Below are 21,915 nucleotides of genomic sequence, written 5' to 3'. Positions count from 1 at the left end.
GTTTTTGGTTTTTTTTTTTGGTGGAAAAACATGTATAATCTTATTAAGGCAGTCCATGGTCATCAGTCACACATTCTTGGTAGTCAGGCACTGTGTTAGGGGCTACACTAATAATGCAGACATGGTTCCAAACTTGTGGGGACAGAAACCAAGTGGGAGAAAGACATCAACCAACTACAAGGATGGTCACGTAATAGTGGAGGTCTGTACAAGATACTCTGGTAGCAGAGAGGGTGAAACACGGAGCTCCAGTGTGCTTCCCTCCGAAGTCATGGTAGCCATCATGGAGAAGACAATACTTGAGTTGGAAGTGACATCATAACAACAATGTTCTAGGGAAATCTGCCTGGTGGTGTGGAAGACTGGAGAGTGGGAGTTGGGGAGAAGCCAGGACATCTCTCTGGGCTGTGACCCTGGCAGGGCTGCCTCTTTCTGTGTTGTCATTTCGGCATGTGGCACACAGTCCCTGCCTCTATGGTACTGCCTAGCTCCCACTCTCACTAACCAGGTCCTCTGAGGGTCCAGTTGTTGTAGAGACCTGGCTCCAGAGCTCCATGACAGCATCTTCCCCACTCCCCTGCTCCTGTGTCCCTTCAGCTCCAGGGTATGCATCTTCTTGCTGCTGCTAATCTCCGTGTTGCCTCATCCATTTGCTCCTCAATATAGAAGAAATACATCTATGTCACTAACTCTCTGTACGAAGTTCCCTCTGTGTGAGATACTCAAGGTGGTTTCTATTTTCTGCCCACATCTTGACCTGCTCATAAAGGTCAACGAATTAGTCCAAGTGAATGATGGTAATGGTTGGAGGCAGAAAGGTGAACCAGGATTTTGAACCTCAGTGAACATGGGAGTAAGAGAGGAGATTTGGGGAGGGGTGGTTCCCACGATGAGAGTAGCTGCCAATTTGCAAAGAAATCATGAGTGCCTCAGGGCTTAAATTCATTCATTCGATTCCTGGGGCTTCACTGACTGTGATGCCAACCTGAAGTCAAGGAATACATGTAAAATTTCTGCTTTCAGCTCTGAAAGTTCCTCCTGCAATATACAATTTTTATTGCTCTTCCAAAAATAATAACAGTGCCCCATATATCTTGATGGTGATGAAATCTCTTGTGTTAAAAGAACGTTTGTTTACTGCTGTAGAGAAAAATTTGGTTCCTGCATCAAAACATTTAACAATATGCACGTGCCTTCCATGGTGGTGAAAAGAAGCATCTCATTGGCGTGAGTACCAGAGGTTCATTCTAATGGCTAGTATCCTGCAACCTGAAAAAACTGGTTTCATGTTTTCCTTTTACGTAAGTATCACATGACTTTAACATTTGTAGCCATGTCCCCATGGGCCTCCCTGACCTAAACCTCTGTCTCTTCAAATGTCTGATGTGTGTGGCTGTTGCATGCATCTTCCTCGAGGGCACTATTCATCTCCCCATGGACTACAGAAAAAAGCCTGAATCCTTTAGTCCAGTAGTGAAGCTCTTCATTAGAAAACTCTAGCCCACATGGTTTCTCAAAAAATTAAAAATAGAATTACCCTATAATCCAGCAATTCTACTTCTGGGTATATCTCCCCCCCGCCAAATTGTTCATAGCAGCATTATTCACAACAGCCAAAAGGTGGAAGCAAACGAAATGTCCAAAAACATATGAGTGGATAAACAAAATGGGATATATAATGGGATATTATTCAGCCTTAAAAAAAAGAAAAAAAAAAGGAAATTCCAACATGCTACAACATGGACCAACTGCCCTCCCTCACACGACAGCTACCATTATCAGAAGACAGCCAGCCCCTCACAGCAGAGCACACACCCCTCCTATTGCACAAAGGCTTGTGTGACTTTAGGCACCCCCTCCCCAGGGTGGACCCACAGGGACATTGCCCCCAAATTAGGGTTTCATCTTGCAAAGCATGTGGAGCTCTCTGCCTTGTTTTATTGTAATTTGTGAGCATATGGATCTTCCCTGCACTGGGCATGAAGTACTTTAAGAACTGGCGTGGTCCTGCTCCAGTTCCGTTACCCCAGAACACAGCACTGGATCTGGCATCTCGAAGCAGAATTTGTCAAATGGACACACAAGTGTTCTTTGAGTCTCTCTTTCCAGGTAACTGAACTGTGGTTGGTTTGGCCAACAGAGGTATGAGGACAGGTTATCTGAGCCTCCATCAAAATGTTTCTCTATTCTCTTCCTCTGTAGCAGGGAAGGCTGCCCCCCCGCCAGCCCATCTCCCACACAGCAGCCAGAATGATCCTGTACAGAACAGCCAATGCCCACCTCTATTGAAAGCATAGATCAAATCATGTCACTGCTCTGTTGAAAGCCCAGCAATAGCTTTCCACTCTCTCAGGATAAAAACTGAAGCCGATAAATCCCTATTACCCTCTGTTTCACCTCTCCCCCTGGCCTCACCTCCACCACTCTCCCTGGTGCTCACACTGCTCCAGTCATGTCGGTCTCCTCGCTGTTCCTGAGACACACCAAGAACACTTCCATCTCAGGGTCTCCATGCTGCTGCCTCAACAGGGTGCCCCAGGATTGCCACATCTCACCCCTCACTTCCTCCAGCTCCCTGCTCACATGTCTCTGGATCAGAGAGGTCTTTCTCTGACCAATCCCCGTAAAGCAGAAACAAGCCAGACTCCCCCACCCCTGTGGTTCACTCCACGTTGCCACAGAATTTGACAGCACTTGTCATCCTCTGACATATTACATACATATTGTTTGTTTGTTGTCTGACTCTGTCCATTAGAAAGCATGCACCAAGAAGGCAGAAAATTGATCAGGTCAGGTGCACTGTTCACTGCTGCATCCACAGCCCAACATGATGTAGGTACTTGGTAAGTCACTACTGAGTGGATGGATGCATGCATGCATGGATGGATAGATGGACAGGTGGATGTATGGATGCATGATGGATGGGTAGATGGATGGATGGATAGAGAGAAGGATGGACAGACGAATGAATGAATGAATGAATCAATACCTATGAAGATTGCACAGGTTGTCAGGTCCAGCACAAGGGAGTAATGCGGAGTGCCACAGTACATAGCACCAGCCTGCAAATATGGAAACTCTACACCACCTTCCTCTCTTCTTTCCTTATCTCAACCCCCATGTGCCCATAAGGAATTATTTCAACAATCCTTGTGGCAACTATCACAAGATAGAATTCACATTTCATAATCTTGCATTCAAGGTCCTGCAAAAGGAGAGAGGAGTAAGGCAACCCCTTTCTTGTATCAAATCTTCCTGGAAACATGCTCTCCACCATCTGTCCCTGTTGTTAAAATGCCATTCAGACTTCAAAACCCATCTCCTCCATAAGCCCAAGCAAGGCATAAAGCATATGCAATCTGTCCCTTCTCAGAACCCTCTGAGTATTGTGTTCCCACTTACCTCTCTTATGATTCATATCCTTCCCAGCCCTGTTTTTTCCTCCCTTGCAAAAGGAGAGCGGGACTACACTGAACTGTAATAAGATACACACACTGGCAACTGTGTGACTATATGTATGTATATGTGTATATATGTGTGTGTTTGTATACATACATACATGCATACATGCATACATACATCCTGGCACATGGTTTTCAGGGCCCAAATATGCTATTATTACCAATAACCAATGTGCTCCTCCCATAAGACTGAGGCTTCTTGAGGGTAGAGTTTTGCTGTCTTAACATTTCTGTCCTTAATGCCCAAGCTTTGACCCTTCTCCGGGATTGTTTATTGACTGATGAATGAATGAAGGAGACTAGTCGGGGAAGGCATTCAGAGCAGTGGGGAACAGCACGGGAACAAAGCTTCAGATAATCTTTGTGTTTTTGCCGCGTGCTGACGTTTCCAAAAATGCTGACCCGATTTCCTGACACTGCATTCATCGTCTTGGTTTTGAACATCTTCTGTAGAACAGCCTCTAATTTATTGGATCCATTTGGAGGTTTGTTTTCTGCTTTCATATTCTGCTCCCAGATTTCATTCCAGTTTCTCTGACGTTAAGTTGAGACCCGAGTCCTTATTTCTAAAATTTATTATCTAACATAAACACTCTCTGCCCAATTGCAGGAGCAATTTATACCCAGGAGATGGAAAAGTCCCTTGAAAGGATAAATTGGATTCTCTTGTATCTCACTTTTATATCATCATGAAGCCATAAATTTTCAAAATGCTGGCCTATAACAGAATGGAGACCTAACTCTGTGCCTGGAAATAACGAAGTTACTCCTGAAATTGTATTGGAATTTCCACCCTAAGTGACACTTCTGCATGTCTTCCATTTTTTTCCATCTGAGGATTTCTTTCTAGTTGCTGTGACCCCAGTACCAGAGTAATGAAGAGGTACTGCTGTGGTCCCTCTTGGACCTGATGAGAACCAGCAGGTTACTCTTGGCACAGTGGTGGCAGGGAAGGATCGGGAAGATATTTAGACCTATAAAAATAGGTCTTATCATTTTTATACTAGGCTTACTGGTCACTATTGTTTTATTATGGATCTCACCAAAGGCTTGGAGGGTGCTAGGCAGGCACTGTGCCAGGAGTTCAACATGGATCATTTATTCCATATCCACATAAGCCCATTTTGAAAGTGACAAAACTGAGGCATGATGAGATGAACTTTTCTGAGCTCTCACAGCTAGCACAAGTGGTCGCATCAGGACTCCAAACTGGGCAGTCCAATCTAATGCTCATGTCTGATAGACATGACACAGAATAGAGCTGAGTTCAAGTGCAAAGTGCCAAAATTTAGTATGATATTAAAGTAATTTCTATAGCTCTGAATTTTTATCGAATGTATCTGCTTTTCTTCCAAGTTACTCTCTCTCCCCTATACGTAGTTTTCAACAAAGAACTGCAAAAACATATATATATATATATGAAACATAAGATAATTTAAATCAGCATTAATAACACACTAATATCTATAGAAAAAAGTTACACTGTATTTTTAATTATACATATGATTATTAATGTATACATAAATAAAACATTGGTGTGTTAAAAAATAAAACTAACAAAAAATAAAGTCCATGTTTGAGAAACACCTTCCCTTTAGGGAGAAAGTTATTTACATTTTGATTTTCTTGATTAAAAAGGATGAGGTGCTCATTATGGAAAATTTCAAAATGGAGAAAAGAAGGAAAGGGATTTGTGTGGAATCTCCCTTCGATGCCAGCACATGGAGAAATCTCCTTCGAGTCTTTTCTGTTCAATAAGAAGACATTTGTTTACAAGGTCATGCAATTTTATAAGCTATAATTTTCTCTCAAGATCATAACAATAACTGCTTTTAATAGTGCAGAGTTTTCATAGGAAGCGTTATACGTATGGGTGTAACATAGTCTCAAGTCTCTGAAAAGGAGGTATACAAGTTTACAAAGCCAATTTCTTTGCTTTGGGTTATTTCAGGATTATCGGTCATCATAAGCTGTGCTGTACTAAATATCCTCACACTTAGAGCCTCTTATGCAGACCAGAGTGGAGCCTTACCATACACTCCAAGAAGTGAAATCAGTGGGTCAAATTGTATGAATATTCACAAAGTACTTGATTCTTAATCCCAAGTATCTTTCCAAAAGGGTTGTTAACAGTTTCTGCCACCAGCAAATAAGATTCAGACTGCCCAGAGAACATTTTTCTAGAGTGCTTTGTTTTAGGAAATGCCCGTTTCCTCCCAAAAGCAAAGCCCAGCCTAGATACCATCATCAATGACCCAAAAGCCTGGCTGATCCTTAGAGACAAATTTTATCCTGGCTCCTCTGTGTTCTGCACTGCTTTGAACATGCTCTCACCAAGCACTTCCCACACTGGTTGAGATGGTCATTATATGTCTGTCTCCCTAACCCAACTGTGAGTCAGGTGGCAGGCATACAGTAGGTGCTCAGTGCATACTTATGAAGCATTTGGGTTTTGAAGAAAGGGACCATGTACTTATGTATCAGGGTTTCTTTTTCTTTTTAATTTTACTTATTCATTTTTAGAGGGAGAGAGAGAGTGAGGGGAGGAGCAGAGGGGAGGGAGAAGGACAAACAGACTCTGCACTGAGCGTGGAGCCGGACACGGGGCTGGAGCCCACGACCCTGAGATCACTACCTGAGCCGAAACCAAGAGTAAGACGCTCAACCCTTCAACCACTCAACCAACTGAGCCACCCAGGTGCCCCTATATCTGGGCTTCTGTTGTGCTGTCTGGTACACAGTAAGTGCCAATTAAATGCTTACTAACTCAATGAATGTAAGCCTGAGATTTGATTTACTTCAGAGCCTGCCAGGACAGAAAGAACTCACTAGCAGGACACATCCTTTCAATGCCTTGGGCCTCAATCCCTCATTTAAGGCATAAACATTTATAAATACCTACTGTGTGCCAGGACCTATAATGGGTAATTAGGGAAGACATAATTCTGAAAGCATCTTCTGGAGCAGGTGTCCTGTACACAATAAAGAACCAGAGAAAAGTCCTCATTGAAGTATGAACAGAACTCATATCGATGCCCAAAAGAGAAACCACCCAAGGAAGTGGGAAGTCTTAATTCAGGAGCGGCCTTGGAGCTGAATGTGATTGCAGTAGGTTACACTGCACCCCCTGAAAGATATGTCCAAGTTCTAAGTCTGGTATCTGCGAATGTGACCTTATTCAGCAACAGAGTCTTTGAAGATGTAAGTACATTAAGTAACTCGAGATGCGATCACCCTGGGTTTAAGGTGAGCCCCACATCATTCAATCCCCCAGGACTCCTGTGGACAGAGATCACTCCTCTTGTTAATAGAGAAGCAAACTCAAATCAGAGTGGTAATGGACTTGCCCAAGGTCCTCTGCACTGGGAACACAACATGAGAACTCTCAACACCAGCCTTCACAGCAGTGAGTGGTGGGCCACGCCTTTGCCTACACACAGGGTGCCCTGGACCCCTCACCCTACTGTCAGGAACAGAGTCTGGGTTTCTCTCCCTCACACTCTCATTCCCTGTGTCCCTAGGTCAGAGGTTTGGTTAGTTTGTTCACAAATTCCACTGTTCATCAGATGAGACCCAAACTGGGAGCCAGGGAGGGCAGGCTATTTACTGCCCTTCCCCAAATAAAGCCACCAAAGCCACTGGTTAGGAAAATCGTGGCTCTTCCCTTCTTTTACCTACATTGCCATTACATGAGTGACAAGCTCCCATTGCCAAAGACATGAGATAAGCAGCCTAGCCGTATTTTGACACTTGGCACTGTCTCTACCCCTACCGCTTAGACAAATTTGATTTCCCAATTAGTTGGGATTGGCCAATGAAAAGCATCATCCCAGCCTCATTCTGCAAGCAATTTCCTGGGAAAGGCACATAGGCAATTTCCCCAAATTATCAGGAGTTAAAACCGTTTATCTTTACAGAATTCAGGAAGCATAAATATAAGAGAGTGAGTCTATTTACCCACAAAAAATTGTTTTAAACTATAAACACACAAGCATTCCAAGCAAGGGGCACAAATTCTATCTCCATCAGTTCATACAACTCAAACTGGAAACTGGTGGTTGTCCCCACCCACAGGAAAATAAGCAACTCGTCAGGGAATGCCAAGAACTTCAAGGAGGGAGGAGGTTGAATATTGTCACTTAAAATATAGTTTTATTTGCACGTGCAAGCAAAAGCCTAGGGATTTTGCTTTTCTATGAGAGTTAGTCACATGATTTTTTCCTTCATGAAAGCTTGGGTAGTGGACAGATTCTATGTGTAAATATGAGTAGGGGACTAGGCTCCCATGGTTCACCAGTACAGACAGAGTGAGGGCTGGTGACTCGGGGTGACCACCTACTGTTTGCTCCTGGGTAGTTACTTTTCTCCACGAGACCCAGTGGTCTCACCTGTAAAATGGGGCCAATAATGGGACCCACTTCAGTTGACTGTTGGGATCAAGTGAAGTCACACCTGCAAAGCCCTTAAAACAGAGCCAGGCACGTGCAAAGTGCTCAGCAAATGTTGATGGTCATCATGGGTGTAGCATCCTACAAGCACGCTGATTTTTGTTTTGTAACTTCCAATTACATGTTCCAAATATGGGGACGACCTACTACATTTTAATGCTAACTGCAGGTACATACGAACAAGGCTCAGTTCCAAGCCCTGCCCTAGAAAGGACTCCTGTTCTCATCTTATTCCCACCCAAAGACACAAAATGTCAAAAATCTCATTGGTACGTGCCTTTTTACATGTTAACATTTCAAAATGAAATTGTCCGTGGCAAATACAAATAGTGAACTGGAAGAGGAAGTCTGGAGCATGTGCTTCAAATCAGTGAAAATGCTCACAATAATGCAAGAACTGTCATTTATTTTTCACACACATTCCTTTGAATCTTTGGAACTTTGTAACACACATATTATTTATTAAAAAATAAGATCTGGGGCTCCTGGTGGCTCAGTCAGTTAAGTTTCTGCCTTCAGCTCAGGTGGTGATCCCAGGGTCCTGGGATCGAGCCCCGCATTTGGCCCCGCTTCACCTTCTCCCTCTGCAGCTCCCCCTGCTTGTGCTCTCTTTCTCTCTCTCTCTCTCTGTCCAATAAATAAATAAAATCTTAAAAAAAAAATAAAAAATAAGATCTGGATTTAACCCCATACTCCAGAGCAAAAAAATAAAATAAATAAATAAATAAAAAATAAAAAAAGGATTCACTTCTTTATTTTCTCAGTGTATTCAATAAAGTGATGAAAAATGATAAACTATACAAATCAGAGTTTGTATACCTTTAGATAATCTGTAGCAAAAGGGTTGCTTGCTGCATAGATAAGGCTAGTCTAAGTAAAGAAAGAAGATTGCTAGTGTTAAACCAGCAGGATTAAACTATTATTGGTCCTAAAGATAAAAAGGTTTTTCCCAAAGTAAAAAGGTTACAAAAAAAAAAATTAATCCTGACAAAAATTTGACAGTAAGCAGCTACTTTGTCAGGGTTGAGTATGTTCACAGCCCACAACTCCAAGGCCAAGCTGGGAGGTTTCTCCTGTACCTGATGGGACTCCTGCCTCCAAAGGAGGGACAACTGTGGGTCTGATGAGGTGAGGCATCACTGGGACCACGAAGCTTTGAGACTATGCATTAATTTACATGTGAGGCAAAATCAGGGCCAGAAGCACAGGAAAGTACAGAACATGTCAGGGCGCTTCCCAAGGGGGTGAAAGATACCATCCTGGCGGGGTTCAGGCATTTTCAAAGCAAAATCTGATAGAAGTAACCCCACTGGTGAAAATTTTCTCCAAAAGAAGCTTGAAAATGCTGCCCCAAACCCACTCTGATTAGCATTTAGATCAATGCTCAGTTCAAAACAGTGAATAAATGGTTGCCCTTTATAGGCTCATATTTATGCGACTGAACTGTATCTAAAAATGCAAGAGGGTTCCTTGTGGCCTGACCTCCCCTGAGCCGCGAGCTTCCCTCAAATCAACTCATTTTCCCCGAATAGATGGACATTATGCAACAGCATCTGCCACAGACTGAGGAGACTCCAAGAAGCCATTATTGTTCATTTCCCCTTTTCTTGATGAAAGGTAAAGTATGATCTTATGTATCAAAAGAATCATGACTACATAATGGAGTGGAATGAAAAATGTCAAGACATTTTTCACATCAAACATGAGATTTCAAAGGAACTTCATGTCTGTGGCACACGACTTTGGGCCCCAGCAGAGACTTTTTTTTTTTTAATTTAATTTATTATGTTATATTAGTCACCATACAATACTTTTTTTTTTTTAAGATTTATTTATTTTAGAGAGAGAGAGCAATGAGCACAGAGCCTGACACAGGGCTCAATCTCATGACCTGAGACCATGACCCGAGCTGAAACCAGGAGTCAGACGCTTAACCGACTACATCACCCAGGCGCCCCTTTGAGTGTGGCTACTTTGAAAAAAGCAACATTCCTTTGTATAAAATATGGCATCGGGAGTTCTGACACATAAGGAGTGGGAGATTTATAAATTCATTTGTTGAATTAACAAAACATGTTGCACAGCATTATCATATATCCTTATGCACAGTGTGTATGACACATAATTTCAAGTCTGAACACACAAACACATTGAAAAAGGGATTTATTGAAGTATATGGGAGGGAAAAAAGCTGACTCAAATCTCTGCCAAGTCTACCATTTTAGAAGTAGTGAGACAATCCCATTTAGCGGATTTTTAAAAATTTTAAATTGTTGGCTAGCTTATTTTCTCCAGGGTAGATCCAGAATCTGAGGACAGATGACCTCACATCGAGTGACTCAAAAACATTTGCTGAAGTAAAAAAGTTGTTCCAACCATCATGCTCTCCTGGGACATTTCCATTGTCTGCCCGGTCTATCCCTGGCTCATCCATTTCACCCGTGTCCACATGACTCAGTGTCTGGGGGAAATTAGGCAAGTTGGTCATCTATTGCACACTAGTGCAGAAATGGCTGTGATAATTCATGAATGACATTCGTATAACAGATTGGGAAAGAACTTGCCCCTTTAAGCACCTTCAAAAAAGCCCAGCTGGCCCACAGAGCTCTGGCATGGGGTGACCTTCCTCAACAAATATCCCACAGTGCTTGCAAACACAGAATCCAGAGCCAGAACAGCTGTGTGCGAAGCCTGGTGAGTGACTGAGTGGATGAACAACGGGCCCTCAGTGAACACTCTCTGCATTGCACCAAACAACCCCTTTTCCACACTATATACTACTACTATCCCAACTACAACTTCCTCTTCTTCCTTCTTCTTGTTCTTATTCCTTGTGTTCTGTTTGTTATTTGTATTAAAATTATGCATGGATATAATTCAAAGGATCAATACTTCTGCAAGTTTTGTTATAATACAGCAACAACCCCTATCACTTTCTCCCCATCTCTCCCTCTCCATCCATCCCGTTCAGGTGACAATTTTGGTATGTTTAGCACCTTCTCTCTCAATGACAGAGCTAACTTTTGCATTTCAGGCTCCCTCCGTCAGCCTCCCACTGCGGAAGATGAGGCTGTAGCCGTCTTTCCTCCCCAAAACCCCCAGGAGACATGCTCATCCTCGCATTCTGCCATTCCCCAACGGAGTGTTATATTTTTGGTTAGCCTGACTTCCAGGGCTGCCATGATGATGATTACGCCATACAGAGCTGGTTCATGTCGTGAGCTGTACTACACACGATGACATCCTGCACAACACTTCCATTCCCTGGAGTTAATAACTGTCTGTTATTTTTTGCTGAGCTTTTTTTCTAAACTTCTCAGTTATTCAACTTCAGATTCTTCACCAACTAAAGAACTTCCTGTCAAGGCACCCAGATGCATCAAGAATGCCATCAGCCCACGCTTCCTGAAGAAGTCTGTCCCAGGGTCTTCTGATGCACGCAGACAGCACTGGTCAGGGCCTACACCATAGGCAGAGCCAACAACCTCGAACCTCCCTTCATCACCATCCTGGAGATTCCCTATGCCTCTCGCCTCTGCCAGAGCCCCACCTCCATCTTCCATCTCTTCCTTCTTCATGACTTAGTCCTTCATTTTTACGGAGTCCACTTCTTTCCTGATAGTTACTTGAGAAAAGGTGAACATGAGGCATGTTTTTTTGGAGACCTTGACTTGTGAAAACATGCACCCTCACACTTGACTGACTAGCACATCTCCACTGCCTTCTAGCGCCTGACAAACCCCAAACAATCTGATTCCTCAGCCTTTATGGCCTGCTGCTCTTCTGTGGAAGCTTATGGGATCTGGTTTGTTTTGACAGGTATCTGTTTCTGGTCTCTGCATTGTATCTCTAGTAAGCCTTTCAATCTGGAAATTCATGTGTTTCAGGTCCTGGAGACATTCTGTAATTAATTCATTGATGATTTCTCCCGCTAAGTTTTCTCTCTTCTGATGCTTGGATTACAGGATTGGTTCTGGCATTTTCTTATATCTTCTCTCATATTTTCTTCGTCTTTCTGTTTTACTATATGAGGGATGTCAACTTTGTCTTCTAATACATCTTCTGAGTTTTTCATTTCTACTGTCATATTTTTAACTTATAAGAGCTCTGATGTTTGTTCTCTGAATTTTAAATAAACATGGTGTTCCTCATTTTATAATCATAAAAATCTCTTTATACTGATCATAGTTATTTGGATATTTTTTTCTCCTTGCATAGTGTCTGTTTATTCCAAGATTTTTTTCCCCTCATTTCCATTTGATTGTTTGAATCTCACTGTTTCTGCTGGAAGATTTCCTGGGATGTCTGATAACCGTTGGTTGTCAGTAAACTAGTTGGCAGCTTCCAGCAAGTGAGTGGGGCTTGTTGGCTGAGAACTACATGCTAAGCGGTGGTGGGGAAGCTATGATGTCACAGTCTCTTGCCCTTGGCTCATCCCCACTGAAGTCACATCCTCACTGAAATCACAGTGTCCTGCCTGGAGGAAGGCCTGAATGCACCACTCTCAGAGTTCAGCTGGAATGGGGAGAGGCTATGTATTTTAGCATCTGGCTGGTATACTATTTTCAGTACAGCACCCCAACTCAAGTAGGCTTGATGTCCTTCAGCGCAGACACTCGCTATTGTACTATCTCTAGGGAGCAAACCTTAGTGTTCTGCTTGGGTGAAGTTACTCAGATGATTATTTAGCCATCGAGTTATTCACAGTGGGCAAGCAGCTCTGGGGTCCTCAGGACTTCTTAAAAGGCTTTCAAACAGGGGCGCCTGGGTGGCTCAGTTGGTTGAGCGACTGCCTTCGGCTCAGGTCAGGATCCCAGGGTCCTGGGATCGAGTCCCGCATCAGGCTCCCCGCTCAGCGGGGAGTCTGCTTCTCCCTCTGACCCTCCCCCCTCTCATGCTCTCTCTCTCTATCTCATTCTCTCTCTCAGATAAATAAAATCTTAAAAAAAAAAAAAAAAAAAAAAAAAGGCTTTCAAACAATTCACCTTACTTCAGCCTCTTTTTTACCTACCGTCTTCCCTCCAAAGATGCTGATTACTACCAATTCCTGCACCATTAGGGGATTCTTTGGCGTCCATCAGCGCTCACCCCAGTGACAGCCTGGAATTTATGTTCTTGGACACTAATCATTCACCGCTCTCCCTCTTCTTTCAGAACCCCCCCCCCAATGTTTCTCTAGTCTTCTTTTTAGTCTTCCCCATCCTTGGGAGTTTGTCATTTTTCATATATGCTTGTTGTCGTTTTACTGGGGTTTCAGGAGGGACAAACTGTACATGTCTGTGCATGTGTGTGCTCCTAATCTACCATCTTTACCTAGAAAGTCAAGACTTTCTTTACCACATCTTCTGAAATGGTCTAAGTTAGAAGAAGAGCTGCTAGGCACAATGCGAGACCGCAGGTGAACAAATCTGGAGCCACTCACGCTAGCCCCCTCCTCTAGCTAGCTGGGAAGAGCAAGAAGAATTTGTTCGTGATACCATAGCTTTCCAAAGTCTCTCCCTGGCCTCCTGCCTCTGCAGACAGACTCACTTTGCCTGCCTGGCTGGAGTGCAGGGCTGTGCATGGCGGGGAGAAGCAAAGGCCCGGAAGGAGGGGCAGAAATTCAGAGCTTATAACCAAAGCCCAGGGCCAGCACTGAAGCTTCCCAAGAGAGAGAGAGATCTTCCACGAGGCACAGCACTAGTTTCAAAGTATGGAAAGGAAGAGAGTAGATTCCCTCACCCTCCCAACTAATGCCACATGACCTTTCTAACCTGAGAATGGAGGGACAGAACATTGCAGCCTCCCAAAGTCAGGCTGGAAGAGAGACACCAAGGTCAGCCGCCAGCCACGTCTCCCCGCAGTGGGGTGTTCCCCCTCCGACACAGGTGACAAGGGAGCAGGCTGTCTGCTGAGAACGTAGGAGCGGCAATGTGTTGTTCTGCCGTTCCTCAGCTCCGTGTGCTGCCACTTCTAACAATGTCAGCAAGAGAATGCCCTGTGCCTCAGCGGACTGCTCCCGCCACGCGCTGCCGCCCAGCGGGCCTCCGTCCCCAGGCACCCCTCCAGCAGCCCAGTCACCTGTGGATGATGTGGAACCTCTGCAGGTACTCCAGGGCCAGCGCCAGCTCACAAATGTACAGCTTCACTGCCCCCTCGGTGAAGTGGACGTTCTGCTGCAGGTGGTAGCGTAGGTCCCCGCCCAGGAGCAGGTCCACCACCATGAACATGTCCTCCTCGTCCTGGAAGGAGTACCTGCGGGCGCAGAGAGACAGAGGAGGTGAGGGATGGAGACACTCCAACATCCTCAAGGCCGATGCCCCCATTCTACAGAAGAGCAACCTGAGGCTCAGAGAGATGCACCTGGACCACTGAAGTCACAGTGCACCATCAACCGGCTCTGGCCAGCGAATGGTATTTTAACCAATACCAGACACCAAAATATGACTTTGTTTTTATTTTAAAAATTTTTTTGAAGTTTTTATTTAAATTCCAGTTGGTTAACATACAGCGTAATATTAGTTTCAAGTGTACAATATGGCAACTCAACACTTGCATACATCTGGTGCTCATCACAAGTGCTCTCCTTAACCCCCATCATCTATTCCATCCATCCCCCCACCCACCTCCCCTCTGTAACCTTCAGTTTGTTCTCTGGAGTTAAGAGTCTGTTTCTTGATTTATCTCTCCTTTTCCCCTCCTTTGCTCAGTTGTTTTGTTTCTTATATTCCACATATGAGTGAAATCATATGGTATTTGTCTTTCTCTGACTGAATTATTTTGCTTAGCATAATACCCTCTAGCTCCACTCATGTTGTTGCAAATGGCAAACTTTCATGCTTTTTGATGGCTGAGTACTATTCCCTCGTATATATCACTTTGTCTTTAGTAACTGCTTTAATGGGGTGTTTTCAGGACTTGTAGTAGGTAGCCTCCAAAGCTGCATCCCCTGCCCCAACATTCCTCGGTTCCCTCACCCCACGTGCCACTCCCCACGTGGAGCTTGGTTCTGCATCCCTTGAATGCAGCGATGCTCTGGCAAGTCCACACCCAGGCCTCAAGAGAACTGGAAGTTTCTACTTAAACTGCCTCCCAGGACCCAGCCAGAGCCCAAGCCCCATGGAGAGGCCATGAAAAGGAAAACAAAGGAGCTGCAGTCAACAGAGCTGGCTGAGCCACCAGGAACAACCAGCAACAATTGGCCGCCACAGCAGCAAGCCAACTCGGGTACTGGGAGCCACTGTAGCTCCAGCTGACATCACGCAGAGCAGAAAACTGCCCAGCCAAGCCCAGTCAACACACAGAATGCAAGATAATAAAACAGCTGTGTTTTAAGCCATGGAGGTTGGGAGGGATTTTTTTTTTCTTTTCAGTCATAGAGAACTGATGCAGTACTTAGTTCGTTTTTACAAAAATGCATTTAGGCTTCCTAAGGACTGAAGAGCCAACATATGAACCTCAGAATGGTGTTACACAATTGTAAAGTAGAATCTCAGCATTGCAAAATGTCAAGCAGGCTGAGCTAAACACACACAGAGAGGGGCCCTGTCCTAGGTGCTGGCTCCAGCCCGGGCAGAAGCCTGAACTTCGTGTTTTCATGGGCAAAAGACTCTGCTTTCTGACCTTAGCTACTTGACACAGCGTTTCTGTCATTTGGAGCCAAAAGAGTCATCTGATACATCTTTCCACATATTTGCTACTAGGGGACAGTGTTCAGATGCTCGGAAAGGAACCACAGGAATCAGCTATAAATACCTCCTACAGATGCCCAATTTGTATTCTAATACTTGAAAGACTATTGAAACATTACATTAATAACCAGTGAGTTCTGCACCCTCATTCACAGCTAGACTGTCAAAGGGTATCTCATTCAATATTCCACCAGAACTCTTTGGAGGAGCAACATGAATTTTTAGGAGAGAAACTTGCAGACCAGAATGAATTCTAAAAAGGAAATCCAAAATGCAAAGAGAACAATAATTTAAGCAATAAGTCATGTTGTGGCTTTCTCTTGCTGCAGATCCATTTTTTTTTTTTTTTGCCCTGGGCCATGGACTCTACATCCCCAAGGAGACTCAATGCTGTTATCAGAGAACAGAGAATGACCTTTCATCTATCTCTGCAGTTTTGCGCTATTCCAAAGCTTTGTGCCATTGTTCCTTTTGCCTCTTCTTGGACTGGAATTATAAGTATGTTCTCATGATAATGCTGCACATTGTCATGGAAATGATGAAGACCACAAGTGAGAAATCTATATTCTATCATCATAATTCCAACCCATGGAGAAATCTGGGTAATTAGGCTCTCCTTCCAACATCAAAGACGTTGAGGAGTTTGGAAGGTATCAGTCCTGGCCTGGACATCAAAACGGACCAGCACAAAGAACCCAATGTCTGGTTTAAGACATTTTTTGTTGTTGTTTTTTTTACTAATTTCCAATCTTTTTCCAAAAAGCTTTAAAAGTTATTTGCAAAATACATATAACTTAATAAAATTAAAAATAAGTATGCCATAGATTAGGTCAAAGAATAAAGAGGGAATTCAAGAAAATGTAAGCAGGCAAAAATACTCCAATTCATGCTCAAAGAGCTTGCCTGAAATAGGCCATAAATGCAAACTTAACCTTCCTGGCAACCAGAATAAAGTGAGAAACATGATCAGCTTTATGATTCAGGGTCAATGTGGAAAAAAAAAAAACCCAATTGTTTAGGAAAAGCATGATTATTCCTTGTACTGAAGCCAGAAGGAAATTTCTCCCACTAGCTTCTTACAAAGGTGGCATTTTGTAATTTGGCAAAAAATGATCTACAAAAAATAGCTCTACACAGAGTAACATGTTTAACAGGGATTTTTTTTTTTTTTTTTTTTTGGCATCATGTTCTTCAATATACACTGAAGACATCAAAGTCCAAGCCTGTAAAAGCAGTGCTACGTGGGGGAAAGGAAAGTGGTCTGGTGTCCTGCCCATGGATGAGCTTTCTTCATGAAAAGATAAATGGAGAGGACGCATGTGAATGCCGTCACAGATCACGTCACCAATGTGAGCTCACCCACAAATACTCAGTAGGCTTCGACCACACATCTGCCCCATGCCAGAAGCTGGGATTCTGTGGAAGAGGTCGCCCTAGATGGTTCACCTGAGTTTGGGACAATCAAAAGGGAGCTGGAGTTTGATGTCATGTGCCATGACCAGTACCCTAGATAATCCACTCCTGCGGATCCATTTTTCGCCCTGGACGTGGACCTTACATTCCCAAGGAGCTCGATATTGTCACCAGTTCACTTACAACATCCCCTATTCCCACCTCTCTGCTCTTGTCCACCCTTCCCTTCTCAGTGTGGATCATGCTTCTCAATCAGGGGCAACGCTGCTCCCCTGGGGACATTTAACAATGTCAGGAGACACTTTTGGTTGTCACAACTGGGAGAGATGCTACTGGCATCTAGAGGCCAAGGATGGTGCTCAGCCTCTTCCAAGGCACAGGACGGCCCCCACACAAAGAGAGACCTGGCCCCAAATGTCCACAGTGCTGGTTTAGATTCATGCTCTTGCTCTTAGAAGCCCCCCCTAACTCTGGAAGACTGAGTTGGGTAACACTTTTTTTGGTCCCTGGTACCCTTCAATATAATAGTCTTGATAAGATGCCTACTTTCGAGGTAGGTATTCGTAGGAGGCGTCTTCGACAGATCTGGACCCTGAGACTCATCGAGATTAAAGAACATTTCCCAGGCTATGGTAGAGCTGGGAGTTGAACCAAGATAACCCATTTCCAGAAGCAAGATTCCCTGTCTGAGGCTCTGGCAGCACTTTCCTCATGGCACAGGGATCCTTTCTCTCCTGGTCTTTTCTCCCCACCAGCCAGCCATCTCTCTGTGCACAGGGACCAGGCTTTTTTGGCACTGTTTCCCTGAATTTAGCACATTGCCCAGAGCACCTCACACTCAGGAATGAATGGGTCACAAAGTACCCACGGCCTGTGAGGCATGCTAGTCCGTTACTCCCTCTACAGGAGGGTGGGATGAGGGGGAAGGCAGAGCGGAAGGAGAAGGGGGGCGGTGGAGGAGTGACAGGATGCAAAGCTCTATGGGCACTGGGCTCTGCATTTGTTGATCTCATTGCTTACAGGAGCCTCCTTTTCGTCTGGCCTCCTCTCCTTGCAGAGACCAGGACTCTCATTGGTCTGAGAGTGACTCTCCCAGCCTCCCTCCATAGCCTCACTCATGCAGAAGTGACCTGTCTGATGAGCTGTTTGGAAGGAGATGCCAGTGTGCTTAGTTCAGCCCCTTCTGGGTTCCCACCAGGCTTCTGGATCTGCCCATAGAGGGCTTGTACTCAGTCCACTCCCTGCCATGGCCAGGGGCCTGGCCAGTGGAGAGGAGACTTGCAGGTGAGCCTATATCCTTAGGGTGATTCCATTTCAAAGCTGAAGTGTTAGCAAGCCCTTTGAGTGCAGAACTAAAGCCAAGTTCTTCAATCAACTTTGTCTGCAACAAAGCTGATACTTTCACCCCCACGTGTCTGAGTCCCATGGCGTCTCTTGAGTGGTCCCAAACTCAGGTGGGAAGGAGGGGTGCTATCCACAGACCTCCCATCATCCCTCAGCACTTATCCCATTTAACCATGCAAGGTGGGCATTATGCCTCTCATTTTTCCAATGGAGGAAACCAAGGCCAAGAGAGGCTGACTGGTGCCCAGGCCAGGTGAGGCCCCTTCTTCAATAACACATCTTGTCCTCTAGAACCAGCCTCAGGAGGCTTGCACACTAAAAGCCAGCCATGTTAAGCATGTGTGAGAAGACACATGAGCACATATGAGAGAGGTACTGTGTCCAGGGGGAAATGTGAGTCAGAACACCTGGTCTCCCCCTCTTACTTCATCTCGCCTTGCTCACACCTGGTGCCAGGAAGCTGCCAGCCAACCACGTATTGCCAATGGCAGGGGAGGCATGGGAAGAAAAGGGCATTTCATGCAGGAAATCGTAAACCCTTATTAGTGAGCCAGCAGCATGGCACCACTCAGCCATTTGAAACAAACGCCTTTCTCCACTTTTCTTCCCTGGGCAAAAGGAGCCAAGCCAGAAGATGCCCTGTGGGTTAGTCCTCTGGAAGCCCCGGCAGCCGGGACAAGCCACGTGTCTCCAACATTCACCTCCTGTGTCCTTATTGTGTGGCACCTGCCGGGACAAGGAGCTGAGCATCTCTCAGACCATTTCCTGTGCAATCCAATCTCCAAGGGGGAGCAGATAGAGAGGAGGGCTCACCGACCACGCTCACTGCCAGTGATTCTCCGAGATTGAACATGCAGCAACAGAACAGCTAAAAATACCCTCTTAGGCTCAGAAATCCAATAATGGGATGCTGGGGCCTTCCGTCAGCTCATATTGTACAAATAACAAGGAGGTTATCAAACCTGAATTGTGCTTGATACGTAGAAGTCTTTAATAACATTCACAATAATAACCTTTTAAAAAAAAATTTGAATGAGCCGCAGAAGTGCTCAAGCCATTCATACATCCTGGCCCTCATTGTTCTCCACATCAGGCTGATTCTGTCCTTGTCACCTTCCCAGAGTCAGTGTTGCTGGCTGGCTTCCATGTGCCTCCTGCAGGCCAAGTGGCAGCAAGGGGACACTCTCAAACACCATCCGTCTCCCCAGGCCCAGGCAGTTTGGGGCAGGAGCACTCGGAGGACCAGGCAAAGGTGGAATGCAAGCTCAAGCAAGCTCAGCTATGCAGCAGGCCTTTGCAGACCGTAAAGTGTGTCTATCTTTGTAAATGCAGAGCACTGTCCTTGTGGCTTAATGGTTTTATTTAATTTGTATCCTGCATGCTTCTAAAGGTTTTGCAGTGGTTAACAAAGTAAGACTGATGGAAAAGACAGGAAAAATGTGGAATAATGTAGTAGTACATGTACCATTCACCTGGACAAACTGTGCACGTGGAATGGCAGCTCTGACCGGCCCAGTGCAAGCAAGCAATGGGCAGAGCAGGATGGACAACCCAGCCCTCACTGTGTGGACATATGAGATGAAGCCAAACCTCCCCCCTTGGGCTGAATTCCAAAAGAAATGTATAACTTGCATTTTTTTTGCCATTTCTTTTTAAATTAAATAAATTTTTAAAATTAATTTTACTATGTTATGTTAGTCACCATACATCATTAATTTTTTCATGATTCATTGTTTTCGTATAACTTGCATTTTTTTTTTAAGATTTTATTTATTTATTTGACAGAGAGAGACACAAGCAGAGGAGGGGAGAGGGAGAAGCAGGCTTCCCGCGGAGCAGGGAGCCCAATGCGGGGCTCCATCCCAGGACCTGATCATGACCTGATCATGACCTGAGCCGAAGGCAGACGCTTAACGACTGAGCCACCCAGGCGCCCTAACTTGCATTTTTTAAAAAAGGGGCATTGGGTAGAAGAATGGGAAGTGAATAATGGTAATTCACACTATGGAGGGCTTCCCATATGTATCTGCATTCATGAGAAATATCGGTCTGTAGTTCTCTCTTATTGTACTACCCTTATCTGCTTTTGGTGTCAGAGTCATTCACGTTCCATAAAATGAACTGGGAAGCATTTACTTCTCTTCTGTTCTCTGGAAGAGACTGTATAAAAAATTGGTATTAATTCCTTAAATATTTGATAGAATTCTCCAGGGAAACCATCTGGGCATGGAATTTTGTTTTCAGGAGATTTTAAATTTTGAATTCCATTTATTAAGTTAGAGGATTATTTGGGTTAATTTTTTTTTCTTGGTTCAGTTTTGATAGTTTGTAGGTTTGAGGAATTGGTCCATTTCTTCTAAGTTGTCAAATTTATGAGTTTAAAATTGTTCATAGTACTCCCTTATTATCCTTCTAATGGCTGCAGGATCTGGAGTGATAGCCTCTGTTTTATTTCTGATATTTATGACTTGTGTCTTCTCTCAGCTTCTGTTTGTCAGTTTTGCCCGAGGCTTATCAAACTTTTTAATTTTTTTTTTTTTGAAAAATCAGCTGACTGTTTCATTGATTTTTTTTTCTATTGCTCTCCCATTTTCAATTCTATTGATTCTACTCTTGATTATTTCCTTCTTTCTTCTTGCTTTAGGTTTATTTTTCTCTTTAATTTTAGTTTTTTGAGATCAAAACTAGATTATTAATTTGAGACCTTTCCCCTTTTCTAGTGCAAGCATTTTGAGCTATCAATGACATCATCACTGCATTAGCTGAATTCCACAAATTTTGATATGTTGTTTTCCTTTTCATTCACGTATTTATCTTTATTTCTTTTGAGGCTTTTTCTTTGACCCAAGAATTATTAGAAATTTGTGCTTACTCTCGGGGCACCTGGGTGGCTCAGTTGGTTAAGCGACTGCCTTCGGCTCAGGTCATGATCCTGGAGTCCCGGGATCGAGTCCCGCATCGGGCTCCCTGCTTGGCAGGGAGCCCGCTTCTCCCTCTGACCCTCCCCCGTCTCATGCTTTCTCTCTCTCATTCTCTCTCTCAAATAAATAAATAAAATCTTTAAAAAAAAAAGAAATTTGTGCTTACTCTCTAAGTATTTGGAGATTTTCTTGTTGTCCTGTTATTTATTTCTACTTTGTTTCTGTTATGAGCAAAGGACATGCTTTGTCATGATTTCATTTTTTAAAATTTGCTGAGGTTTGTTTTGAGGCCCAGGAATTGGTATATCTATATGAATGTTCCATGGCATTTGGGAAAAAAGTACATCTTGCTGTTACTGGGTGAAATGATCTATACATGTCAGGTATTATTGATTGATCGTGTTTCAGTTCTTATATCTTCACTGACTTTCTGACTATTAGCTCTATCAGTGGCAGCTAGGAATGACTGTCGAAGTCCCCAATGATAATTGTGGATTTTTTTGTCTCTCCTTCCAGCTCTATCAATTTGTGTTTCATGTATTTGGAGGCTGTGATGTTTGACTCGTTTATACCTCATTATTATTCGAACCATTTTTAATATATCATTCTATATCATATTACCGTGTATACATTGTTTTTGCTTTTTCCTTGTTATAAG

General features: G+C 44.0%; 1 protein-coding gene across 2 annotated transcripts in view; it reads right to left on the bottom strand.

Annotated features, from left to right (window-relative positions):
- STK32B (serine/threonine kinase 32B) overlaps positions 1-21,915 on the bottom strand; it is a 384,614-nt gene that overhangs the window by 103,490 nt on the left and 259,209 nt on the right. For both annotated transcript variants that reach the window (XM_021677602.1, XM_021677603.1), the window contains exon 4: positions 13,970-14,143. In XM_021677602.1, the coding sequence (XP_021533277.1) occupies positions 13,970-14,143 (174 nt within the window). The remainder of the gene's footprint in view (positions 1-13,969; positions 14,144-21,915) is intronic.

This window comes from Neomonachus schauinslandi, chromosome 2, assembly GCF_002201575.2.
Source record: "Neomonachus schauinslandi chromosome 2, ASM220157v2, whole genome shotgun sequence".
Lineage (NCBI taxonomy): Eukaryota > Metazoa > Chordata > Mammalia > Carnivora > Phocidae > Neomonachus > Neomonachus schauinslandi.
The sequence above is the reverse complement of the archived record's forward strand: the minus strand, read 5'-3'. Positions and strand labels throughout refer to the sequence as shown.